This window comes from Monodelphis domestica, chromosome 2, assembly GCF_027887165.1.
Source record: "Monodelphis domestica isolate mMonDom1 chromosome 2, mMonDom1.pri, whole genome shotgun sequence".
In the NCBI taxonomy this organism is placed as follows: domain Eukaryota; kingdom Metazoa; phylum Chordata; class Mammalia; order Didelphimorphia; family Didelphidae; genus Monodelphis; species Monodelphis domestica.
The window spans coordinates 169917145-169942050 of record NC_077228.1 but is presented as its reverse complement, the minus strand read 5'-3'; the positions used below and the strand labels follow the sequence as shown (position 1 = coordinate 169942050).

Here is a 24906-nt window from a genome sequence, read left to right as displayed (position 1 = left end):
TGACCCTAGGACATTTAACCTTTGATGGTCTCAACTTCTTATCTATAAAATTAATGGGAATAATCTCCAAAATGCCTCCCAAAGTCTAGAGCTGATGATTTCAATGACCCCTGGTTCAGATGGAAAAGAAAGGAAGACAGGGCCTAAGTGATTAGTATGGGGAAGGGCAGGTTTGAGTGCCTGAAACAGAGGTAAACCTGGAGAGTGCTCTGAATGGGGCAGAGAAAATGTTGGGGCAGGCAGCAAACAACTGTCCCTACTCATTACAGCTCAATCTTACAATGGCCTCTCTAGTAGCCTTCCTGAAATGACAGATCGAGGAGAAGTTGCCCAACCTATACCCCCACCTCACCCCCAGCCAGCCTTATCCTATGTGGCCACAATACTCTGACTTACCCCAACATGAAAGTTTGGGAATAGGATTAGGAAAAGACCTAGAAACCTAGGGTATCACGATTTAGAGTGAGGGGAAATGAATACATGCCTCTTCTCTTGGGAAACCCCCCAAACTGAACTCCCCTTTCCATTAACTGTTTCCATTGATCTAGTCTGAGCCTTCCCCATCCCCCTCTCCCCCACCATGGCTCTCACCTGCCGGTTCCGCTCATCTGTGATCCGCTGAATCTGGATCTTTTTCCGCCCCATCTTCTCCAGAGATCCTCAACCCTGGGGAGAGGTGGGGAGGGGAAGGCCTTGCTGAGAGGTGGGTCCTCGACCGGCCGGTGGTGTTAGAGTGTGCTCATGAAAAGGCTCGTCCCCACAGGAGATTAATTCATGGTCCTCAAGGGCAGTTCCAGCACAGCCACCTGGGCAGGCAGAAGGATGGAAAAGAAGAACTATGAAAAAGGAGAACAACAATGGGACCTGGGCTGGGAGCAAGCAGCCAGCCTAGCTTGCAATTATGCATCAAATCTACTTCTTACATGTGGTAAATGTTCAATATGAAAATAGGCTTAAATTCCTCTATTTTGCTAGAAAATTTCCTGGACCCACATTTTTCTGGAAAGTTTTACATGGAGTCACAAAATGTTCGTTGGAAGGGACCTTGGAGATCATCTATTCCAAGAGCTACTTCAATAACAACCATAATAATAACTGAAGCTAACATTTACATAGTGATTTTAGGTCTATAAAGTACACTCCAAAAGTCATAAGAACCTGATGAGGCAGGACATCTGTCAAATAAGGAAAGTGAGGCAGAGAGAAGCTGATGTCAGATGGAGGCAAGATTCAAACCCAGGTATCTTCTGATTCCATGGTCAGCATTCTTTCCAATACCCAAGTTTGCTCCACAAATCCTGCTCACAATCTAGAACATCCCAGGACTACCAGGCTTCTGTTCTTTTCCACTGCATAGAATTCCAAGTCTATTCTACAGCAGTCCCAAATGGCTTTGTCTGGGTACTGAGCCACAGACCTTGGCCACTAATGTGTTCTAGGCCACACAAAGATGAGTATTACTGAATGGATCCCAGGTCCAGAACCAAAGCTTGGAATCCTGGACTCTCAGAGCTGGGAGGAACATCAGGGGGTCAGGCCAAGCATATGAGTAAAAACAAATTCTCTCTCTACTATGTTCCCAGCAAGGAGTCACCTGGCCTCCACCTAGACACTTTCAATGATGAGCAACTCCCTACCTTATCCACACAGCCCACTCCATTGGTTAATGGTTCTGTTGGGAACCATTTGGGTATCATCGACTTGTACTTCTTGGTTCTGCCCTCTGGGGCCAAGCCAAACAAATCTAACCCCTATCTCACAAAGATCCTTCAAAAACCTCTGTCTGAACACCTAGAGTCATAGGGAACACATTTGCCCATGACCAAGAGGAGGCGATAGCCACTGATGCACTCTGTAAAGAAGGTGACCTCCCTTGCTGCCAGGCTTCAAAACCGTTAAATGTGTCTTTTTGCTCCATGTTCTCGCTTTGCTTCTGACTCAGCTATCCTTGCCCTCAAACAAATGCAAAGGGCTAAGAGCTGAATCTTGGCCACTAAAGTTCTAGAAAAGGCTGAAAGGGAGCTGGAGCCCACTGAGGGAATCTGGCTACGGTCAGTATATCTATGCATCCCCATGGTCCATGCTGGTGAAGGCACTGCACTCATGCCCCGGCATGCCAGAAGGGCTGCTCTGTTCCCCTTCTCCACCTCACCAGGGGACAATGTTCACATGCCCTGATCCTCCACTCAACAACCCAATGGGAGCCCTTCCACCTTCCACTGTCTGGGGGAATTCAAGGGGCTCACAGGCAGCTTGACAGTGAAATGTGGGCATGTAATCTCAAAAAGGTTCACCAATGCTGCCTCCATTAGGAGCTTCTTTATTTCTAATTCTCCTTAAGCAATAGCACAGCCCCCTTTTGCTATCCTAAAAGTCCTTTCTGTGGCCTAATCTCCATACTTCTTTTCTGTAGTGTCAGCTCTTCTAGATCCTCATACACACTCCAAAGAATTTCTGCTCAAGACAAACCTACAAATATTAAGCACCTACTGTTTTTCCAGCACACTTGCTAAGGACAAAGGAATACAAAGGAAGGCAGAAGATAGTTTTTGATGTCAAGAAACATTCTAACAGGAAAGTGTCTCAAGACTGAGGGAGTCAGGAGATGATGGGGTGGCAGCTGAGCTGTGATTAGGGCCAGTGTCTTGGCTTTCAGCCCCATCTGCCTCTCAGCAGCTGATACCATCTCCTCCACAAGCTCCAGCTGAAATCTGCCAGGGCCCCTCCTTCCTCATACCAGTGTCCCAGCTCCCATATTGGGGATCCTTCCACTACTGCCCAGAGAACTCTTGTCCTTCTGAAGTAGCACATCCCTAATTAGTCTATTTTTCTTTAGTCTCTTTAAGCTTCCAGCTCTTCTCCCTTCACTCTGCTATAATCAACAACTAGAACAATCAGAAAGAGTTTCCCAAACATACCCCAGCCAGCACAACTGTTTTCTCTTCTCCCAACCCTCCCCTCCATTATGATGGTGGAAAAGTGGAAAAAAGGAAAAGAGTGCTAGAATTGGAGTCACACGGCCTGTGCTAGAATCTTACAGCTGTAACTTACTATCTGACTGACCTTGAGCAAGTCACTTCCTCTTTAGGGACCCAAGTTTTCTCATCTATAAAGTAAAGTGGTTCCTTTAGATGATCTCTAAAGGTGCTCTTGACTCTAAACTTTATGACCCCCTTATAGTATTCCTGTCAACACTGCCTGAATCAAAGTCCCCCAGATCTTTTGGAAGGATAGAGAAGGATCCATGCTGAAAATCTAACCATTTAACCCCAATCCAAGCTGACAGTGATCATCTCTCCAACAAGAATAGCCACCATGCCACATGAGGATCTGTTGAAGAGGGTATTTAGTCTAGAGAAGAAAAGACAGCTGTCATCATGTAGTATAAGGGCTGCCTTTTAAAAGAAGGACTGAATGGATTCTACTTGGCTCCAGCAGGGCAGAACTAAAATAAATGGGCAAAAATTCCCAAGAGGTAGATTTCAGTTCACTATAAGAAAAAATCTAACAATTAAAGCTATTCAAAAGTGGGATGAACTGACTCCCTTCAAAAGTTGTGAGTTCCCCATCACTGGAGGTATTCAAGCAAAGACCTAATGAATGCTTATTAAGCATATTGTCTAGAGGATTGTTGGAAAGTTATGGGTTGAACTCAAACACCTTTGAGTTCTCTTTCAACTGTATCTTTGAGTTAACATGTTGTTCCGTCATTTGTGTCCTACTCTTCAAAACTCCGTTTGGAGTTTTCTGGACAAAGATATTGAAGTGGTTTTCCATTTCCTTTTGATCTCATTTGACAGATGAGGAAACCAAGGCAAATGGGGTTAAGTGACTTGCGCAGGGAGTGTCTAAGGCCAAATCTAAACTCCAGAAGTAAGTCTTCCCAATTTCAGGCCTAGCTCTCTATCCACTGTACCACTTAGCTGTCCAAGAGTTAACCACAGGGAGCAGCTGGGTGGCTCAGTGGATTGAGAGTCAGGCCTAGAGACAGGAGGACCTGGGTTCAAATCTGGCCTCAGACACTTCCCAGCTGTGTGACCCTGGGCAAGTCACTTAACCCCCATTGCCTAGCCCTTACCACTCTTCTGCCTTGGAGCCAATACACAGTATTGACTCCAAGATGGAATGTAAAGGTTAAAAAAAAAAAGAGTTAACCACAACAAAATTGGACATTAGGACACTGAGGATAATAATGTTAGAAATAATTAATACCTGTATAGCATTTTTAAATTGGCAAAGTGCTTTCCTCCCAGTAAGTTCATGAAGTACACAGTGCAAATCATAGGATCATTGATTTAGAGATGAAAGGGCTTCATTTTTACAAATTAAGAAACTGAGGTTCTGCCGAGGTATGTCTTGCTCAACGTCTTTAAGGTAGCAAATGTCTGAGGGGAAAACTCAAATCTAGGTCTCTATCAGAAATGCCATAGTTTTTAATGTGATAATCAGGTATATAGGGTCCAGAGGGTCAGGAACTTTGTACAAAGGGGTTCATTAGATGGAAGAAGGGATATATCCAAGAGGAACTGCTTTAAGACAGTCTCCCTTACTGAGGCACCCAGAACCATAAAATGAGATGAGTAAATGAAGTAATTATCATACACACACCAGCCCACTCTAAGTTTTAATGACATACATTTCTAAAGTGCTTTAAGGTTTACAAAAGCTCCTTCCACACAATAATCTTGTAAGGTAGATAAAACAAAATCTTACTGCTTTCATTTTTCCATATGGGGAAACTGAGGCTCAGTGAAATCAAATGACTTGTATTCAAATTCAAGTATTCAGAATCCAAAGTTTCCACTATTCTACTCTCTTCTTTCCACTATTGTACTGCCTTAGAAACTGTTCCTAGCAGTATAGCCTCCATCCATAAGGTCTCTCCCCCCAAAGGGACACCCATACCCCCCCTCACCAATCTCTTATCTTGACCTTCTGTCCTCCCTGAAGTGAATCCTTCCTAAAGTCATTCCTCCCACTGCAGCATAGGTGCTCCCCCAGTCCCAAAGAATTTCCCTTTGGTGGGCCAGTGAATCCCCCCTCAGCCTTCTCTTCTCTGGCCCCAGGGCCCTGCTCTGCTCCCTGCTCCTAGGGTGGATAGGGATCTAAAGCCATCTAAGGAGCAGCCCCTGGCACATGAAGATAGAAAGGATGGGGTTGCCTTGGTAACAGTTGCCTGGCAACCAGCTCCCTGGCTGGTCTCCTACAACACCACCCCCCCAACCCCCACCCCCGCCTCCTGTCAGGGGGAGCTGGGATGGGTGAGGGATCAGTATTGGGAAAAGAAAGGAGGGAATGGGGGAGGTGTGGGGGCCAGACAGGGAAATAGATACCTGAATATACCCATGAAGAAAGGGTTAAAATGGCTGGTTCCCACCTCCACCCCTTAGATCTCAAAGTACTTTATAGAGCCAGCTGTTCTTCGTTCTGAACAAGGGGCAGTCCTCTCTGCTGTCTGACCTCTCTGGCTCTCCTGCTTTCAGGGCCCATTTCAAACTGGTGCAGAACAAAATCTGAAGTGCACCCTCCTCCCAGACCTCCCCCTACTCCACCCAGGCCCAGTTTCACGGTTTCCTGCTCTCTTGCTGGGAAGCTCACTCTTCACTCTACTTGTTTCAGGCTCTTCAGTGCCAGTTAGCCACAGAGTCAGGGCATTCTGTTGAATGGGGTGGGGAGAGTGCTGAAGAAGGGATGAGTGGACCCTGAAAATGGGAGATAAGAAGGGGCCCAGACATAGCCCTTTCAAAAGTGAGGCCAGTCCTTCAAAGCCCCCTCCCATCCAATTAGAAAGACTTTAATGAACACCTGTGCTTGCTTAATTAGCCCTCTGTTTAATTACCTAATCAACTGCCAGAAGCCAGAGGCTGAGACAACATGAGCTCCAGATGTGAACCACTCTCTCCTCTAGCCTTCCCATCCTCCTCCTCCAGGAAGCCTTCCCAGACAGATAACCACCCCCCACTTCCAATCTCTAGCCCAGGGCTCTGCTCTGACACAAGCTCTTTCTGTGGTGGGAAGGAAGATCAGTCCCTGCATGGAGATGGAGGGTCAGACTGGAGGCCCATGCCAAGTGTCACCTCCCCCTTCCTGCCAGGATCTCTTCCTTCCTCTCACCCTTCTCTGTGCTGTGACCCTAGTTCCTCAGCCACAGCTGTGACTCTCGATGCCACCTAAGAGTCACGCCTCAGAAGCTGCAACTGCTGATTCATTCACTCCTGGGGAGGGAGGGCACTGGTGGGGGGAGGCAAGAAAAAGAAGGCTTGGAAGGAATTTTACATGGGACTGGTCGAGAGCATAGGCTAAACCTGCATACAAGGCAGAAAGGCCAGTGTTCATGAGCAAAAGGACGTTGGGCTATCAGAAGACTGCCAGGGGAGACTGGTCAATAGAGAAGTAGTAAAGAGAGGAGAGGAAGTAAAGAGAGGAGAGGAAGTCATCCAGAGATGATGGTCAGAGGAGGCCCAGAAGGCCACCAGCAGCAAGTTTATCATCTATAACCTGGGGAGGGAGAGACTCAAAACAATGGAAGTCATGGAATGTTAAAGCTGGAAGGACTCTCCAAATGGGGATCTGGGACAGGTCTTTAAAAAGAAAAAAGAAAAAGAAATCATCTGTTTAGATATCTAGATAGCACAATGGATAGAGCTCCAGACCTGGCAATGGGTGGACCTGGGTTCAAATGTGACCTCAGACACTTCCTAGCTGTGTGACCCTGAACAAGTCATTTCATTTAACCCTGTTCGTCTAGCCCTAGCCTTTTGTCTCTTAGAGTTATTACTAAGACAGAAAGTAAGGGTTTAAAAAGAAATCTTGTCAGCCTCACTTCCCTCACACTTTATACAGATGGTTAAAGTAAAGGCCATGGAAGTATGGTTTACAGTCAGTCAGTGACTGAGCTGAGACTAAAATCTAGAAGACCTGAAGAAACTCAGGCACAGGTATGAGGGGCTGAGACAGCAAGGAAAGAGCCTTGGTTCTGCCTCAACTCAAGCAGCACCAACAGGATTGGCATCTGGGGTGGTTGGTTTGGGGGGTTTTCTGAGGGATGGGAAGAATGCAAATTATGTTCAAATGGACTTGGAGGGAGGGGCTCCAGGCAGAGGGTGAGATAAAGAGAAACAGGCCTGTATGTACCCCCCCCCCCCAGCTCAACACCTCCCCTATCAAAGCAAAGCTCAAACCTCCACTTTCAGAATGATCACTGATGGTATCTTGGTTCCTGGGGGGGAGGGGAGCACGAGGGAGACACAGCCCTGAGAGCCAAAGTTTCCTCCATAATTGGAGGAGCTCTGGGAGGCTGATGCGGGACAGAGTCAGTCCACCAGCAGGATTTCCACCCCACCCCACCTAGGGAAACTAGGGAGTTCTTCCTCCTGGCTAACTCCCATCTCCTCCTGCAACTGCAGATGGCAAAAATTAATTGGCTATCTCTGCACCCCAGCGTGTATCCACATCCCCTGTCTTGTGCATAGTAGGTGTTAATGAATGTTTGCTGAATTAAGTGATGAGATCTCAAAGCACCTCGATGGTATAGAGAGGTGGCCCTTCTCCAAGCCTCAGGAGCTCCCAGGGCCAAGTGAGAGCCATCCATCCAGGACTCCTGAGGGGAGGAGCAATGCTCTCCCTCCCAATTCTAGGGCAGAAGGGAGGAGGAGGAGGAGGAGGAGGAGGAGGAGTGGGACTGAGTCACAGGATGCCTGAGTGACTCAAAGTCCCCCAGCAATGGGACTTCAACCCAACCCTCCCAGACAAAGAGAAAGGGTGACTGCTCTCTTCAAACCCCAGTTCCATCACCAGGGAAGGGAGAGTCTGTTACCCCCTCTCCTGCCTGCCTCTTCCCCTGGGCTGGGCTGCAGGGCATGGAGAAGAGAAGGCGGGAGGGGAGAGAATCACAGTCAGATCCACCTGTCACCCCCACTGCCAGGCTGGGCCTCGTTAGCAGCTCACAAGAAGCAGGGAGGGGTTATAAGGGAGCCCTCATTTTTAAAGGAGCTGAGAAAAAGAAGGCGAGATACCAGCGCAGAGTCAGAGGGAAGGACAAAGATAGACCCACATGCCAACATGCAGCTGGTGTGCCATCAGAGTGCAGTGGAAAGAGCCCGGATCTGGAGTGCAAGGTCCTCTGTTCAGAGCCCAATTCTCCAATGGTTTGTTGCCTGGGCCACCTTGTGCAAGTCCCTTCACTTTTCAATGTCCTCCTTTGTAAGAGGACAGGGCTGGACAGTCGGCAGTTCCAATGTCTGAGCCACCTTCTTCCAGAGACCACAAGCCATCTGGCCCTAGCCAAGGGCCGCCCTCCCCAGCCTGCTCTTCTTGGGGCCCAAGAATCCTCCTAGCCTCATGCCTAGTCCCCGAGTTCAGCAACTAACTGGAGGATAGAAAACGTAAACGGATCTGCTGGGTCCAAAGCAAAGGAACAGATGTTTGTTGACTGACTAAAAGAAGTCTGGCATTGGGCAATGCTCATGTTAATTAGCACTGGGTCTCCTTTCCGGACCAGATTCCTTTTCCCTCAGCATCTCTACACACTCCCAGCACTAAAATTCTGCCTGAAACTCCAAAGGGGTCTGTCTCTCTCTTCCCACTGATGGTCCGGAGGGAGGCAGAAGGAATTCCCACTGCAGGTCGGGCTTGCCACACCTGTCATTACCCCCCCCCCCAACTACAGGTCCTCCCTCTCTCCTCTCCCCTCCCCTCCCCCCAGGCCTTACCAAGGTAGTGGGGAAGGGCAGAGCCCGGGAGAAGGCTGAGAGAGCCAGGAGAGGAGTGAGAAGGAGCCATCCCAGGAAAAAGCTGCCATCTAATCCCAACCCATCCCAGCCTCCCAGAAATCAGGGTTTGTGGCCTTGGGGGGAAAAGAGGGGGAGGGAGGAATGTCGGACACTTGGGAAGTGCCTCTCGGCGAGGGGATGAGGGCAGGCGCTGAGTTGGGGCCCCCTGGGACACCTTGACCCTCCTGGCTCCGCCCAAGGACTCTTCTCTTCGGGTTAGTCAGGCCGGATTTCCCCAGCCCCCACCCCATCCCACTCTAAAATCAGGAGCAAGAAGGTACTGACCACTTTCCCACCAACCTCCGAGGGCTCAAAGAGCCGGAGGATCCCACCCCCACCCCCAAGCAGGGCCCCCAGGCCTTCCTGGCCGCTCTTAGGCAGCCCAGGGCTATTTTTATGCCCCAGGCTGGGCTAATTTTAACTCACCAAGGAGGCCCCAGGAGGGAGGGTAGGGTGAGGAAAGCTAGCTCCAGGGGAGGCCTGGGCTGGAGTCGAGGGTCCCAGGCGTCAGGGGGACAAAGCCAGAGGGAGTACGGGGTTCTGGGGAGTCACCACTACTGTGGCTTAAGGGACAGGAACAGATGCAAGAAGGATGGGGCAGGGAGCTGGGGGAGGGGACAAGGGAGTAAGTAGTTGGACTGACAGACACTCATGGTGGCTTCCCACCCACATATCAGCTGGCCCCACCCCCCTCTCCCACTGGGTTTGAAATTCGATTCCGAGGGGAAAAATGGAAGGGTCATTGCAACCAACCCCCAGACTCTGAGACCAGGGGTTCCGGGGTGATCTTCCAACTGGGCGTGGAACACCCCCAACACCCAGGATCGCTTCCCTTCGGGGGCTGGACGGCTTCACCCTTCCTCATCTCTAACCCTAACCCTGGGTGCCAAAGGGGACAGGTTGTGACGACTTGAGACCCCCAGCACCCGGCGCTGTGGTGCACACGGTGGTGGAGACTCTAAACGCAGCTTTATATGGAAAACGAGAGAACTGCACTAGACAATCTCTACTATCCTTTCTCGTTCAGACATTCTATAGCTTTGACTCTTATCTTTCTGAGAAGGGGAGGGGAAGGGGGGAAAGATGAAGGCTTAGAGAAGAGAAATCTGATTGGGGATTTCCAGGCTCTCTAGAGGCTGGGATAGCTTAAGAAGCTCAGATGGTTGAGGACAAGGTGGGGCCAACGCTGCCACGGGAAGGATGGAGATTAGATTCCAGAAGGAACTTCCGAAGGGGCGCTTAACAATAGAAAGATAAAGAGATGCAGGCCTCTCCTTACCCGGAGACCCGAAAGGGAAGACATGTTAACTGTTGTGGAGCTGGGAAGTGGGAAGGTGGGCATGGGAAATGACCAATAAAAAGAAGAGCCAGAGGTGCCATGGGAATCTGACCAGGCCTAGGTTACCGACCAAAAGCAAAAGGGCATAATATCCTTCTGGTGAACAAGGTCCTCTGAGGAGGGCCAAAGGCTGGGAGCAGAATGTAGATCAGAGGATTATAGGATCAGAGATTTAGAGCTAGAAGGGACCTTGGAGGTCAAATAGTCCAATCCCATCCTTCACAAATAAGGGAACTGAGGCCCAGAGGTAAAGAGGAATTTGCCAAGGTCTCAGAGGTACAAAGTGGCAAAAGCTGGGATCCCTCTGAACCAAGGGTTGCCAAGCCTGCCCTACTGTCCTTAACTCATAGCTTAACTGGATGGGATCTTAGACATCCCCTAATTCAAATCCCTCATTTTTCCCAGGAGAAAACTCTGTCCTTGGATGATTCAATGGCTTCCCTAAGTTCAAATAGCAAGTAACTGGCAGCAGGATCCAAATCTATGAACCTTTGACCCCCTGTTCCATTTGGCTTAAAGGAAGCCCTGCTGATGATTAAAAGCTACTTATCTGCATGGTAATTTACACAGTCTTACTGGATCCTGCCACAGTGGCCTCTGGTCTCTAGGGTCTCCCTGAGAAATTAATTTAAGCCCCCCCCCCATTTGAATTTCATTTCATTTCTAGTATTAGAAGCAATTCTATTGTATGATCTTGGGAAAATCACTTGCTCTCTCTTTGCCTCAGTTTGTTCAAATTTAAAATGAGAGCGCTGGATTGGGTAAAATGGTCCCTGTCACCTCTACTCAGACGCCATAGGATTTAAGACTAGAAAAACAGACTTGTCCTCAAACTTTTTGGTCTCAGAATACCATTATGATCTCAAAAATTATTGAGGAACTCCAAAGAGCTTCTGTTTTTACTGGTTCTAACTACTGATATTCACTATATTTGAAATTAAAACATATTAGTACTAGAATGAAAGCAGTTTGGACCCTCTGACTCAGGCACCCAGACTACACTCTGAGTAGTCCAGACCTAGGCTAACCACCTCATTTTACCAGTGTGGAAAATGATACCCAGAGTATGATTTGTCCCAGGTCATAGAGGCAGCAAGAAACAGAGTAAAGATTCAAACTCAGAGCCTCTGACCTCAAATCCATTCTCATGTATCTTTTCCTGGATTTTACAAATGGGGTTCAAACCCTACCTCCACTGCCAATCCTGAAGACAAATCACTGTCTCCTCTGAGAATTCCCTCTTTCCCACTGGTGTTGGCCAGCCCTTGAGAAACAAAGCTGGACCACCCTCCTCTCCTTCATTCTCAGTTTTAGGATTTGGTCAGTCCTGTCTTCTGTCTAACTTCCATCCCTCCAACTGTAAAGCTAGCCTATTTCCTCCCCTTCTGAGAAAAAAGGTGGGGGCCGTTGGGACAGTTAGCCCCATCACCCTGCTGCTCTCCCTCCTTGACTTCCCTCTAGGGTCCCAAGGCAGAAGTGAAAGTCCCAGCTGGGCCTGGAGGAGCCCAAGAGCCGTTGGTGTGGGAAGGGGTCAGGGTTTGGTTCAGCCCAGCCCTGGAATAAAGGAAGGGGAAGGTAGAAGACTCCCTTTCTGCTCACATCTAATCAGTTTCCAAGTCCTGTCAACTCTTCCTCCACAGGTTTTCAAATCCATTCCCTCCATTCCACTGTTACCATCTCCAGAATGGTAGTATCCTTCATTCAGAGCCAAAGTAACCCCCGGCATATGCCTGACCTTGTCACTCCCCTGCTCAAAAATATCCTGTAGCTCCCTATTGCATCCTCAATAAACTGCTTGGCTTGACAAGGTCAAAGGATTCCCATTTGTTGTTGTTGTTCAATTGCATCTGGGTCTTCATGACCCCATTTGAGATTTTCTTGGCAAAGATACTGGAGTGGTTTGCCTTCTACTTCTCCCCCATTTTATAGATGAAGAAACAGAGGCAAACTGGAATAAGTGACTTGTCCAGGGTCACACAGCTAGTTAATGTTTGAGGCCAGATTTTAATTTGGGAAGATAAGTTGACTCTAGGCCTAGCACTCTATCCATTGCACCACCTAGTTCCCCTACCTTATCTCATACTACTTTTTAGTTATGTTACATCCCAGCCAAACTTGACTATTCCAAGTATCCCCTAATCATTCTGGCTTCTTCCACACTGCCCTACCAACTAGAAATGGACCCTCAACAAACCTGCCTCTTGTCTTTTGCTTGAAGTCCATCCTCCCCTGCCTTCAGGGACCACTTCCATCAGGAAACTTCAGAGGAACAGCAGGGGTCCCAACATTCCATCCCTCCCCCCACTAAAGTGATTTTTCTCTCCAAATTCTTCATAGCATTTTGCCTGATCCTCACCCTTGCCTTTAGCTCATTCTCCCTTGTCTTACTCATTATTTATGAATGTCTTCCCTCCATAATCCTACTCCCAACTCCAAAAAAGCCACAACATGTCTCTCTTCCTTGCATCCTAAGCAACTTAACACAATGCCTTCATGGCACATAGTAGGTGTTTAATAACTGTTCACTGAACTGAGGAGGGCACTAGCCCAGCAGTTGAAGCCATGGGAGGCCAAGGGGGAGGGAAGAGGGGAGGACAGGCACAGGGTGAGAACCACTAGCAGGGTCAGGCCAAGGCAGGGAGTGATGACGGGGAACTACAAGGCAATAACAGAAGGGACTAAGCAATGGCTGAGAACCTTCTCTGCTTTAAAACAAGTCTGAGACCCCAGCCTGGCTGGGAGCGAGGTGGCCTGGAAGGAGAAAGTTGGCCCCAATGATTCTGAACCATCAGAACAAGGAAACAGCTTCAAAGGCAGTAAATACACTTTGTCTTTTATAAAACATAAACTCCTTGAGGGCAGACTTATTTTTTGTTGTTTTGATTTTAATCCCCAGCACCAAGTCCAATGCCCATCACATAATAAACAACTAATACATGATTGTTGGTTGAGAGACTGAATACTATCTTTTGTTTGGCTGGGGAGCAGTGAGGGTTGGGAAGACTATGGATTAAATGAAGCAGGCTATATACATGAAATTATGGTAAGGATTCAAAGGAGGCCAATCCAATCAGGAAGAAGCAAATCCTCCCAGAGAAACAGGGTGACCTGATGGGGAGTCAAGGAGGATTTAAAGGGCCAGTTCACTGGTCATACCCAGTTCCTATGCACACAGCTCTCTGGGTCCAATTCCACATGCTAAGGATAAGGCTCCTGCAATTACTGGCAGGGATCAGAGATGGACAGAGGAGGACCCTGCCAGGGTCAACTGTGAGGGCAGTTTGTATAAGATTAACATAATACTTTTGGGGAAGAGGGTGCCATGAATGGAAAGGAGGAGGGAGGATGGGGAAGGGGAAGGATAGGATGGTATAGCAGACATAAATGTAGTCCTCATTAACCCCATCTATTTTCATCATACTCCTTTTCTTGGGGACACAGCTCTGAGATAAGGTCAGACCCCTGTGATTCCTCCACTACTCTCTGGCCCCACCTCCAGCCACCTCACTGGGCCTTCTCTAGTTCATTCTGTCTGCCACAGTTTCCCTTCTTCCCCATGAAGTTGCAACTAGTACAAAGTATAAACCTCTTGCCTCCACACTTTTGCACAGAGCTGGTCCCTAATATCTGCAATGGAGTCCTTTGTTCCAGATCTATTCTTACTCTTTCTGTGGTTAGTGTTATCTCTTCTTTGAAGCTATTTTTTAGTACTTTGCATTTTCTAATCTGCATCCATGTTGCATTCCCCCCAGTAAGCTTCTTGAGGACAGGGACTATCTCCTTTTTGTCTTTGTATCCTCAGCATCTAGTATTGTGTCTGCACAGAGTTGGCACTCATCAAATGCCTGAATTGAAATAAATATAGCCAAAGAGCTATCCAAAGGAGATGGGGCAGAGGGTAGCTAGTAATCTTTCTTCTCCTTCCTCTTCTCCACACTCTGAAGCTGACAGGTGGAGAAGACAAAAGTAACCAGCTGGGAAAGAGACACCTGTCCTTTACTGGTCAGCCCCACCCCCTCCTTCATCATAAAGGCAGCTGTAAGTCATATCATCTCTTTATGGGCCTCCACTGTCCCTCACAGCATAAAGAGCCTGGGGACCAAAAAAGGGGGGGAGGGAGTTAGAGCTCCTTGAAAAGAGGTGCCTAGAATCTATCCAATAACATCTTTTGGGATGAAGTGGAAAGAGCCCTGAACTATCTGTCTGTCAAACTTGGGATCTGATTCCAGCTATGCCACTAATCATATGCCTTAGGCAAGTCATTTGGTTTCTGTGGGTCTTAGTTCTCTCATCTATAAAATGAGGGGGCTAGACTCAATTATTTCTATGGTTTCTTTCAACTCTGACATTCTATAAATCTATGATTTGATTCTGTGCCCCTTGTTCTCCCTACATACCATAGTTCAAGAGGGTTAGAGAGACTAACCCTGGAGTGGTTCTCAAAGCTTTCTGGCCTCAAAAAAAAAGTATCCTTTTGTCCTCTTAAAAATTATTGAGGGCCAGCTGGATAGCTCAGTAGATTGACAGCCAGGCCTACAGATGGGAGATCCTAGGTTCAAATCTGGCCTCAGACACTTCCCAGCTGTGTGACCCTGGGCAAGTCACTTAACACCCATTGCCTAGCCCTTACCTCTTTTCTGCCTTGGAGCCAATACACAGTATTGACTCCAAGATGGAAGGTAACGGTTTAAAAAAAATTATTGAGACCCCCCCAAAGAACTGTTGTTTATATGGATCAAATCTATTGATATTTATCATATTGGAAAATAAAATGCTTTAGTATTATTATGAAAGGGTCTCAAAATACCCCTAGGGGTCTCCAAAGAAGGTGTCAGGAACAGATGAGTGAGATTATTACATCCGTTCCCAGGTTTTCACATTATTCTTTCCAATCCAAGAGGTAATCAAGGGAGGGGGTAGATTTATCTTCTGGGAAGACTATCCCAGAAGATAAATCCACTCTAGCTTGTCTCCTGACAACTTTCCACATGGAAATTAACCTAAATATCCCTCCTGTTGGAGCTATATTTTGTCTTGATGCAGACTCTTCTGTCCCTGGAGGACCAGCACAGGTCCCACTGCCTCCTCTATAATGTTGGGAGCAGGGCTCCCTAGTCTCTCTTCCCTCTCTTGTTTGACCTCTCCCACGTATTCCTCTCATTTTCCATTGAATCTTTGTTACTGTATTTGTGTTTAAGTCTTAATCTCTTGTTCTAGTGTAAGGTCACTGAAGGAAGGTATTGTGTTTTATTCATCTGTATCCCAAGTACTTCACACAATGCCTACATAACGAATAATAGATGTTTAATAAATTGAACTGGATTGGGTTCTTTGTCCTTCATATCAGTGATGAAATCTAGGTCTTTCCAAAAACTACAGATTATAGAGCTGGAAGGGGTCCTGGGACATAGAATATGTTGGAGTTGGAAGGGATCTTGGAAATCATCTTGTTCAACCCTTTCACTCATTGATGAGGACAATTAAAGCAGCAAACAGAAGAGTAGGAATCTGGAAAGGAGGCTCAATGGGGAACTCTGGGGTCTGAAGGAGCCATGGTTAGATAGAGATACCCAAAGGGGATGTCCCATCTTTCTTATCATCTCAAGTGTCTGGCCTGGGGTCTGGCCTCAATATGACCTCAGCAGTGTCTCAGCTGAAGCCCCCTCCCTAGGCCCCAGATGCTTTCACTCTCCCTCAGCCCAGACTCAGTCCTTCTAGAGACTAGAGAAATAGAGATGTCTGGTAGTGACCAACCCAAGCATCTTAGGTGATTTTTTGTTTTTACCTTCTGGGCCTCGGTTTCCTCAGCTGTAAAGTGAAGTTGAACATTAGGATCACTAAGTTTTTTTCCAGTTCCCAATGCTCTTGAAACTTGTCCCTTTCCATCCCCAGCTCAAGGGTGTCTGAAAAGAAGTCAGCTTTCCATAAGACTTGTTCTAGCCAGCTTATAATTCCTTGGATTCTCAGTTCAGGAAAGCCCAAATAATGCCCCCAGAAACTAAGAAGGTCTACACTTCAGCTTTCTAAATGAAAAGAGGCCATTGGCTCCAATCTCAAAACCCTTTGGGGAAGTCCTTCCTTTAGTCTAGCTTCAGCTCTTCCCACTCCTAGCCTGTTCTTCTCTCATTCAATTTAGAGTCCTATACCTGACCCTAAAAAGAACTCCACAGCAGAATGACCAATAGTCCAGGAGAGGTCTGTCGTGTCTGTGTGTCCTTTCCCTACCAGAAGACCCCATTCCTGGCCTGAACAACTAGGTTGGCTATTTTTCCTATTCCCTGGGATTCAGAGGCAGCTTCTTCTGGCCTCCATAAAAAAAAAAAACACCTCCCTTCTGCTGGCTAATCCCCCCACTACAACCAATCTATAACCATTCATTAAGGGTCTCCAATGTGCCAGGCACCATGCAAGGTGCTAGGGCTACAAAAATGAGCCAGTCCTTGCCTGACCTCCTTCCCAGAAGGGGCAGCACAAAGACTGGCACATGCACATGTAAGAATATAGCCCAAATACAGCCCAAACTAGAAACTGGGCCTGTGACCTCAATGGGATAGAGAGCCCCCAGGAAATAAAACACTTTCTTGGTAATGTGCTATCTTACAGGGTGACTTGAAGCAGCAGTTCTCAAACTTTTGGCCTCAGGGCCTCTTACAGTCTTAAAAATGATTGAAGACCCCAAAGAGCTTTTGTTTATGTGAATTACATCTATTGATATTTACTATATTAGAAATCAAAGCTGGTAAAGTTTTAAAATATTAATTTATTTAAAATAACAACCCCATTACATGTTCATAAAATAACATTTTAGTGAAAATTAAGAGTGGTACTGTTTTACATATTTTTGCTAATGTCTTTAATGTATAACTTAATAGAAGACAGCTGGATTCTCCTATCTGTTTCTGTATTCAATCTGTTGTGATATGGTGTTTTGAAGTATCTGAAGAAAATTGGGCCTCACATAGTTGTGAAGAGAAGGAGTATTTTAATAGGCAAATAACATCTTAGTATAATAAAAACGGTTTGTTTGTTTTTTAGCTTTAAAGACCTCCAGACTATGCTTTGGGAACTGCTGGCCTAGAGAATTGAGAAATGAAATTATTTGCCTAAGGTCACATGGCCAATATATGGCAGAGGCAGAACTTGAAACCAGGACCTCCTGGCTTTGAAACAGTCACTCTATCACATATAAAATACACGTAAGGAAAATGCAAAGCAATTTCATAGGGAAAGTAATTAGGGACACTGGGAAAGGCCTCATAGATAGGAAACAGGCTTCTCAGATATGGAGGTGAAGAGAGAGGACATTTCAGGCATGGGGGGGTGGGGGGTGGCGGGGAGTGGAGAGGGACAGTCTGTGCAAAGACATGGACGTAGAAGATGGAATGTCATGTGTGAAGAAAAGCAGCCAGAAGGCCAGTAGGGCTAGACCATGGAGTTCTTTGTGAAGGGGAATAACATGTAATAAGCCTAGAAAAAGTAGGTCAGAGCCAAAGCTTTAAATGCCCAACAGAAGAGGTTATATTTCATCGTAGGGGGCCCTTCTCTATCTCTACCTCTCCTTCCTCCTGGAGAGACCCAAATGGAGACCCCAAGAATCTCCCCAAGAACATAACAATGATACCATTACTACCAACCCCTCAGTTTTTTCTTCTGTGGCCTATTTTCTACTCTTTCCATTCTCCAAAGGCAAAGAGGAAACCATATTTCCCCCCCACCCACCCAGCTCTGAAGGGACAAAGGGTCATCTTTGGACTTAGAAGATTCCTTCACAGCCAGGAAATTCAAAAGTACATTTTTCTGTCCACCTAGCTCTGTGAAATTCCCCGAGAAAAGAACACTGGAAGCCCTGGGTTTGAGTCCCGGCTTTGCTCTTTGCTGTGTGACCTTGAATAAAAGCCTCTCCCCTCCTCAAGCTTATTTAACAAACATGTATCAAGGCCTGCTATGTTCAAGACACCATGCCAGGCTGACTGAGCAAAATGGTACATGCCTTTGAGGAGCTTACATTCTACCAGTAGATAAACATTTATTTATACAGGGAAAAAAATAGAAAATAATTGTGTGGTATGCAAAAGTAAAATTGGGGTAGAAGGGAGGGAACCAAGATAGGCTTTACTAAGGAGGTAGGATAAGAGCTTTGAAGGAAGCCAGAGATTAGAACATTCCAGGCATGGGGGACAGCCTGTGTGCAAAAGGATGGAGACTAGAGATGGCATTTCTTGTAGCAGCTAGACTAAACACCAGTTTAGCTGGAATACCAAGTACATGAAGGGAAGTAACACAAAAAAAGTCTGGAAAAAGTCTTCAGTTTCTTCAGTGGTAAAATCTCCGGGTTGGACTAAATGCCCTCCAATATCCTAATGTCCAGTGATTCTCTGGGTCAGCCTTGGGCCACTGTATAGGCTGCAGGCTAAGTCGTATCCCAGATATTCCACTCAGGGTCTTGGAGTGGTTAGGGGTTGCAGAGACTATTGTTTTCTTATTCAGTGGCATAACAGATGCTCCACAGTGCCAGTTTGGGGAGGAGGGGAAGCTCTCTGGCCAAGAATGGGCCCAATGCCAATGATAGGATCTATCGTCCAAGGTCCCCAGGAGGGCAATTCTAAGCTGGTAAATATGGTCACCGCATGGGTAGGACCCAGGACAGGTAGAAGCTGGAGGGACAAAGCCCTTCTTCCCAAGGCTCTGATTTTTACTCTGAAGTAGAAGGGAGGCAGGAAGGCCAACCTGGCACAAAACTGCCATAGGTAGAGGAGATCTTTGACCTTATAGTCAAGGTCAGTTCCCTCATTTTATATATGAAAATGGAGGAAATAGGTCTGTCCAAAGACCACATAGCTGCTCAGCTAGTAGAGTGGAGAAAGGATCTTACACATACACTCATCCCTAATAGAAGGGCAAGGTCATCTTATCTTCCTTCTTCGAATGAAAGGTCACTGCCCATTCCCTAGCAACTAGGAAGTCCCATCTATTGTCTAGTTTCCACCATCCTACAACAGGGGGGACCCTATGCCCTAGGGTGATTCTTTGTTGAAAGCTTGGTCTTCTCTGACCCCATCTTCCGCATCTCCAATCCTATAATCATCTTTGCGGTTGTGCCTGCAAAGAAGCAGCTCCATCCCTGAGATGAGGTCAACCACCATTTCTTTGTCTATCAACCCCTGCTTGTATGTGGTGTGCCCCTGTTCATGGACTGTACTAAACACAAGCAGGTCCATGCATCTAGACATTTTTACCTGTTTCTGAACTTGGGGCAAGAGTTGCTAACAGGCAGCCTGAAACAGCAAGCATCCATCAAGCCCACATGCATGCACATATTCCCTTCCTTTCTCCCTCCCCAGTAAGTTCCCAGTTAGCTGCTAGCCCTGGACAGAGGTGGGGTGGGGGTGTTAAAAATAAATAGACTAAGGATCAAACAGTACAGTGCCTACATGGGCAAAGGTCAAGGTCTTCCAGGGGATACAGTCTGTCCTTGTGCTCACATTTCCTTTCCGTAGGAAAATGGAGAAGAAAATTCTTTGAAATCCCCCAGCCTCTCCTTCAGTTTCTAAGTCAGAGCTGTGCTCTTCCAACACTGGGGGTGGGGGTGTAAATAAAAGTCTTCTTGCAGTCTCACCTAGATATCTCCTGCTTCAGTTGTGATCCACAGACTCAACAACAGCATCCACCATGACCTGGACAGCTTCTGGACTCCCAGGCCACTTGACTCTTCCCTTCCCTCCCCAGGCACTAGGGGCTGCCTGGACTGCCATAAGCTAGGCCTAGTGAGTAAGCCACTAAGAGGCCTGACTCTGACCCAGAGCAAAGTGGGGGCTTATAAAAGCTACAGGCGATTACAGTGACGCTGAGGCTCTGCCACAGACTCTGGGCAGCCAGCTCCTAAGCCTCATAGCCATCACCATCCCCTCCCTTCCCTATAAAAGGGGGATAATAACCCAGGGCACTTTGCCAAAGAGTGTTTTGCCATTCTCTAGCCATAAAGTACTTCAAGATCTCTTGACAGTCAGGAAGTAGAGAGAGAACCCTAGTCCCTGGAACAGAGATCATAGATCACTGGATCTGGCATTAGAAGGAGACCTGAGAGATTACCAACCCAACCTCCTTATTTTACAGATGAGCAAACAGAGAACCTCCAAGAGGGAAAGTGACTTGTCCAAGGTCACATAGGAAGCAGGAGGTAGAACTAAGATTTAAATTCAGGTTTTACACCAATTCAGTGTTCTTTCCATCATATTATAGGACCTCTTAAAAATGTGCTCTGAGATCACTGACAAGTCCAAAATCCTGGGTTAAAAGAAATGAACGTCTTTCCAGAAACCCTCATCATTCTGCCCTACACTCATATCCACCTCTACCATATTTATGTTTAAAAATTATTATCTTCTAGTCAATGCAGCAAAGCATCAACCTCAAAAGCATTTGAGATTACAGAGGTGGGGGGGGGGCGGGAATGGTATGATCTCTCTGACTACTTTCTGAACCCAGGGAGGGGGCTCAGGAGCTGATCGGCCCTTGATCTATTGAGACCCAATTCAGAACAAAGCAACTAGGAGGGCCTAATCTGGACCTCCTTTAGTTTTAGTCTTCAGTGTAAAGGGGGAAGAGAGGGTCTGGAGACTCTGGGAAGAGCAGGTTTATGTCATATTCTAGACTCTGAAGAGGGTTTCTCTGGGGTCCCTGATGAGCTCTACCTCTTCAGAGGGTATCACGAACAAAGTTGATTCTGCAGCATAAGGAAAGGAGGTTAGACTTAAACAGACTTCCCAGGGGACAGGAATAGGAATAAAAGAATGGCAGAGAACAATACAGGCCAAGGAAGGACTGCCATACAAGGAGCCAGGTGGAAGGAAGAATTAACAGAATGGTCTTGTGTCAAGTCCCTACTACTTCAGGAAGTCCCATACCCTCTCTGGGCAGCTGATCTCAAATCCCCTGGGGCTTAGGGCTCCAAAAGGCCAGGCTGTCCTTGTCTCTGTGTCTTAGTATCAGCCAACACACCTGGGGGCTCTCACTGCCAATCCTGCTCTTCTTCCTTCCCCATACCCCCCCCCCCATCCAGGCAAGCCCTGTGGTGGATAAAGGGAAAAAAAAAACCCTGCAGGAAAGATTATATAACAGCAGCTAGGGAGACTACCGTACCTCCCTGCCTATGAGCTGCAAGAGGGGCTGAGCAGGGGAGTCTGGCCCATCATCTCTCCAACCCCCAATGTGAAGAAAGGGAAGAAAGGGTACAGCTGATAGCGTCAGCTACAGTCCAGATAGCATCCCTCAGGAGGAAACTCCTGTTTGAGGGTTGTGGACACAGTATAGCTAGAGGTGATTTAGCTGAGGTCTATCCCAACCCACCTCCAAGATCTGCTCCAAGTGTACCCCGAAAGGCTGATGTCTGGAGCTCTGTCTGGATCATCTGCCTTTGTCTCGACATCTATGCCATAAGGAGAGTTCTTCTTTTCCTACTCCCATAAAGACTGGAACCTCATTTCCACCCCTTCTAGCTCCCTCAGCATCCAGGACAAGGCTTTGTTGGAAGGACCAGGTGGATGACAGTTCTGTCATAGATCTTCAGTGTGACTTTGGGTCAAACAGTAAACTATTCTGGGCTCCTAGGAAAGGAAAGACCATTACTGGACCCTCCTTTCCCCAGAGAAGGGAGAAACTGTTCCTTCTCTGCCCTCTCCCTTTTCCCTTTGGAGAGGACAAACATATATCATAGACTAAATAGGATCATGGGTGTTCAAATCACATAGGCCCACACGATTCCTACCCAAAAAGAAGGTCTAAGAGGGCTTTCAGATACTGACACTCTGATCCCAAGCCACCTCTCCACTGCCTGCCCCCAAACAGATTTTTCCCAGGCTTAGAAGGCAAACAGGAAGGAAATTCATTCCCGATTGGAATCATTGAGGCCTAGAGCAGCCTGTCCCTAGGGGTTGAAAGAGGAGAGATGGGAGGAAGAAGGGTGTGTAAATGTGTGTGGGTGGGAGGGGAGGGTCATCCCAGTCTTCCTCCCCTACCCCAGCCTCATAGCCTGCCCATCAAGTTAGAAACTGGCTTCCCTTAGCAACAACATCCATAACATACAGGCATGTGCGCCACCCTACCCCCAAAGAAAAAGAAAAAGAAAGAAAGAAAGAAATCCCTGAAAATGAGTTTGGGTGGGAAAGGAAAGAGTAGACAGTTTCTTTGCTCCGGAACTTCCAATTTCATTCCTCTCCAGTCTACCCTCCCTGTAGCCAGCCACTAGAGAGGCCCAAGGTCACTGCCCCAGACGGTGAACTTCCCATCACTGCAAAGTCCTACAAGGTTCCACCCCCTTCCCCAAAGATACCACTACCACTCCAGAGAAGTTTCAACTCTTGCCTTCAGCACATCCCCTTGCCCCCATCCCTGTTCTAGTCTCCAACTCAATGTTACAGCTAGAAAGATCCAGGTGAGCTTAGTACATGAATTGGAAGAACCTGCAGAGAACTTGAGCAGTGGCCCAGGTATCTGTGTTGTCCCCCCTACCCCTTGCCCTGACCTGAAAGATCACAAAGACATCAAGAGTAAAGTGCTAGCCTGTGAGGTCCCTCCTGTTCTCCTTCCCCTGGAGTCCCTAAAACAAGGAGGCCAAGGGGCCCCAAGCAGACCTATTTTTTCGCCACTCCCTAACCCAGCTCTAATCACCCTGGGTGAGAGAGACAGAAGAGGGGGACAGAGAGCTGTCTCCTGCAGCCCCCCACTCCCCAGATGTTGTACAGCTGCAAACTCTGGCTAGGAGTTTGTTATCCACCCCAAGGGTGGGGCTGTGGGTAGCTGCGATGGGTGGGTGGGGGGGGGTCTTCAACCAGATTTCAACCTGAGAGCTGGTACTGGGGTCAAGGTCCAGGGTCTGGAAAGAAAGACCCAGGGTGGGAGGTCAGATCTTCGGAGCCAGACTCTCCTCCCCTTCAGCTTGTTTGTCATCTCCAGCTCTCAGCTGTCACAGAAGCCAAACTGGGCCCCAACACACAGAGACAGAGCAACCCACCCACCCAGCCCGGGTGTCATCTGAACAACATTCCCCCCCCTCCCTCCCCCTTTCCCTCCCAAACAGCTGCAGCTCCCCCACCCCACCCCCACCCTCCAATCACCCTCCCAGGCCCCCTTCTGCACCATTTTGGGCCAAGGAGGAGGGAACAGGCGGCACAGGGAGGGAGGGCCGGCTGTTAAAATGTCAGTCGCTCCAGGCTGTCACCCTAGTGCCCCCCCCCAAACTCCCTCCAGGCCCACAGCCTCCGGCCCTCCGACCCTCTCCCAAACCAAGGTCCCAGCACCCACCACATTCCACCGGGACATCACTTCCCTCCCGGGGTGTATGCTCCTTGGCATCCCAGTAGCTTCCCCCTCCCCAACACACCTGGTCAGTTTGTAACCCCCACGGCCACCCAGCTTCTGGCTCCCCTACCCCTTCCCTACGCCCGCTTCTCCTGTCCCTCCAAGACACAGCCGGACAACCCCATCCCATCTGACGGGGGAATGGCCTGAGAGCCCCCTTAGTCCCGGACACCCCAAGGGGGGGGGAAGACAAGGGAGGGGGGAGGCGGGTCTCTTAAAGTGATAGGCGCGTTATTTCTTTTCTACTCACCAACCCCCTTTGGGGGAGGGAGGTGTCGCGGGAGGGGGTAGGCGAAAGAGTGGTGGTCCTCTCTCCTCTTGGATCTCCAAGCGCAGGAAGGTGGTGGGGTTTTTTTTTTTCCCCAGGGGGGAGGGGATATAGAAAAATAACTAAAGAGACAAGCGTCAGCCCGGGCCCTGGGTGGAGCCGGGAGGTCCCGGGCCCCTGTCCTAGGGCCGGGGTAGAGCGGAGGAAGGGTCCGGGGCTGGGGCTCCCGAGCCGCCGCGGTTGTTGATATATTTTCTTCCTTCCTCCTTTTGGGCTCCAAAGGTAACTCCTACAGTCCCGGGAGCCGAGGCCGACGTAGGCACAGCTCAGCCTAGCTTGGGAGGGGGGGAGGAGAGGAGGTGGCAGGGTGACGGGCAGCCTGGGGGGCCAATAGGAAGGCCCCATGGGGGCCGCGAGGCGGAGCCATGGGAGGGGTGGGCCCGGGAGCTGGGGCCCGCCCCCTCCCTCCTCCGCCTCCTCCACCCCCTCTCCGGCCCAGCACGGTTTCTCCCCCTCCGCTCCCCTCCCCGCCAGCGCGCCTACCGCCCTCTTTGCTCCCTCCTCCCCACCCTAAGCTAGGCTGCAGCGCTACCAGTAGTCGCGGATCCCTCCGCCGCCGCTGCTGCCAGGAGGGAGGGACAGGGAGATATGAAGCCGGGCCAGGGCGCTATTAAAGGGACAGTACCCCCCCCCACCACACACAGCTCTACCTCCCCGCGCCCGGTGCGAAATACTGCACGAGGAGCTGATTGTCCGCGCTGCTTCTCGGGGCGGAGGGGCTTTGCCTGGGGTGGGGTGGTCTTGGTGCCATCCCTTCCCTTGGGGAGGAGAGTTAAAGAAAATTAGGAAGGGGGGCCCCGAGGGGGCGGTATTTAAAGCGCCAGGCGCCTCCTTCCTGGGGTGCATGAATCCTCCCCACCCCCAGCCCCAGCCTCGCGAAAGCTTGGAGGATGCTCAACCTGGCTTAAAGGGGCAGGCTTTCTACGGTAGAAGGGAGGGGGCTGAGCGGCTCCCCGGGCTACCTGCAAGCGGCAGCCCTGCGCCCCTCCCCCGCCCGGCTCCGGAGACGCCTAGCAATTTAAAGCTACAGGCTCATAGTTCTTGGGTGACCTCATCCCCGGAGCTTGCAGCCCACGGAGCGCAGCCAAAGGGGCAATTTAAAGGGGCGGGAA

At 48.7% G+C, this 24906-nt stretch overlaps 1 protein-coding gene and 1 long non-coding RNA gene across 10 annotated transcripts in view; one reads left to right on the top strand and one right to left on the bottom strand.

Moving 5' to 3' along the window:
• LOC107651351 (uncharacterized) overlaps window positions 1-17002 on the top strand; it is a 77211-nt gene extending 60209 nt beyond the window's left edge. The window contains exon 4 of the long non-coding RNA XR_008916289.1: window positions 2414-17002. This is a non-coding gene — a long non-coding RNA (uncharacterized LOC107651351). The remainder of the gene's footprint in view (window positions 1-2413) is intronic.
• Window positions 1-24622, bottom strand: part of MEF2D (myocyte enhancer factor 2D) — a 45869-nt gene extending 21247 nt beyond the window's left edge. Inside the window, exons 1-2 of one of the 9 annotated variants that reach the window (XM_056816243.1) lie at window positions 24445-24622; window positions 592-806 (exon numbers count right to left, since the gene is read on the bottom strand). In XM_056816243.1, the coding sequence (XP_056672221.1) occupies window positions 592-645 (54 nt within the window). In that variant the 5' untranslated portion in view covers window positions 646-806; window positions 24445-24622. Of the gene's footprint in view, window positions 1-591; window positions 807-9197; window positions 9324-21456; window positions 23099-23716; window positions 24203-24444 lie in introns of those variants that run through there. The other 8 variants (XM_007482075.3, XM_001374864.4, XM_007482077.3 and 5 more) reach the window with 8 other exon arrangements.
• Between the last annotated feature and the right edge of the window lie 284 nt (window positions 24623-24906).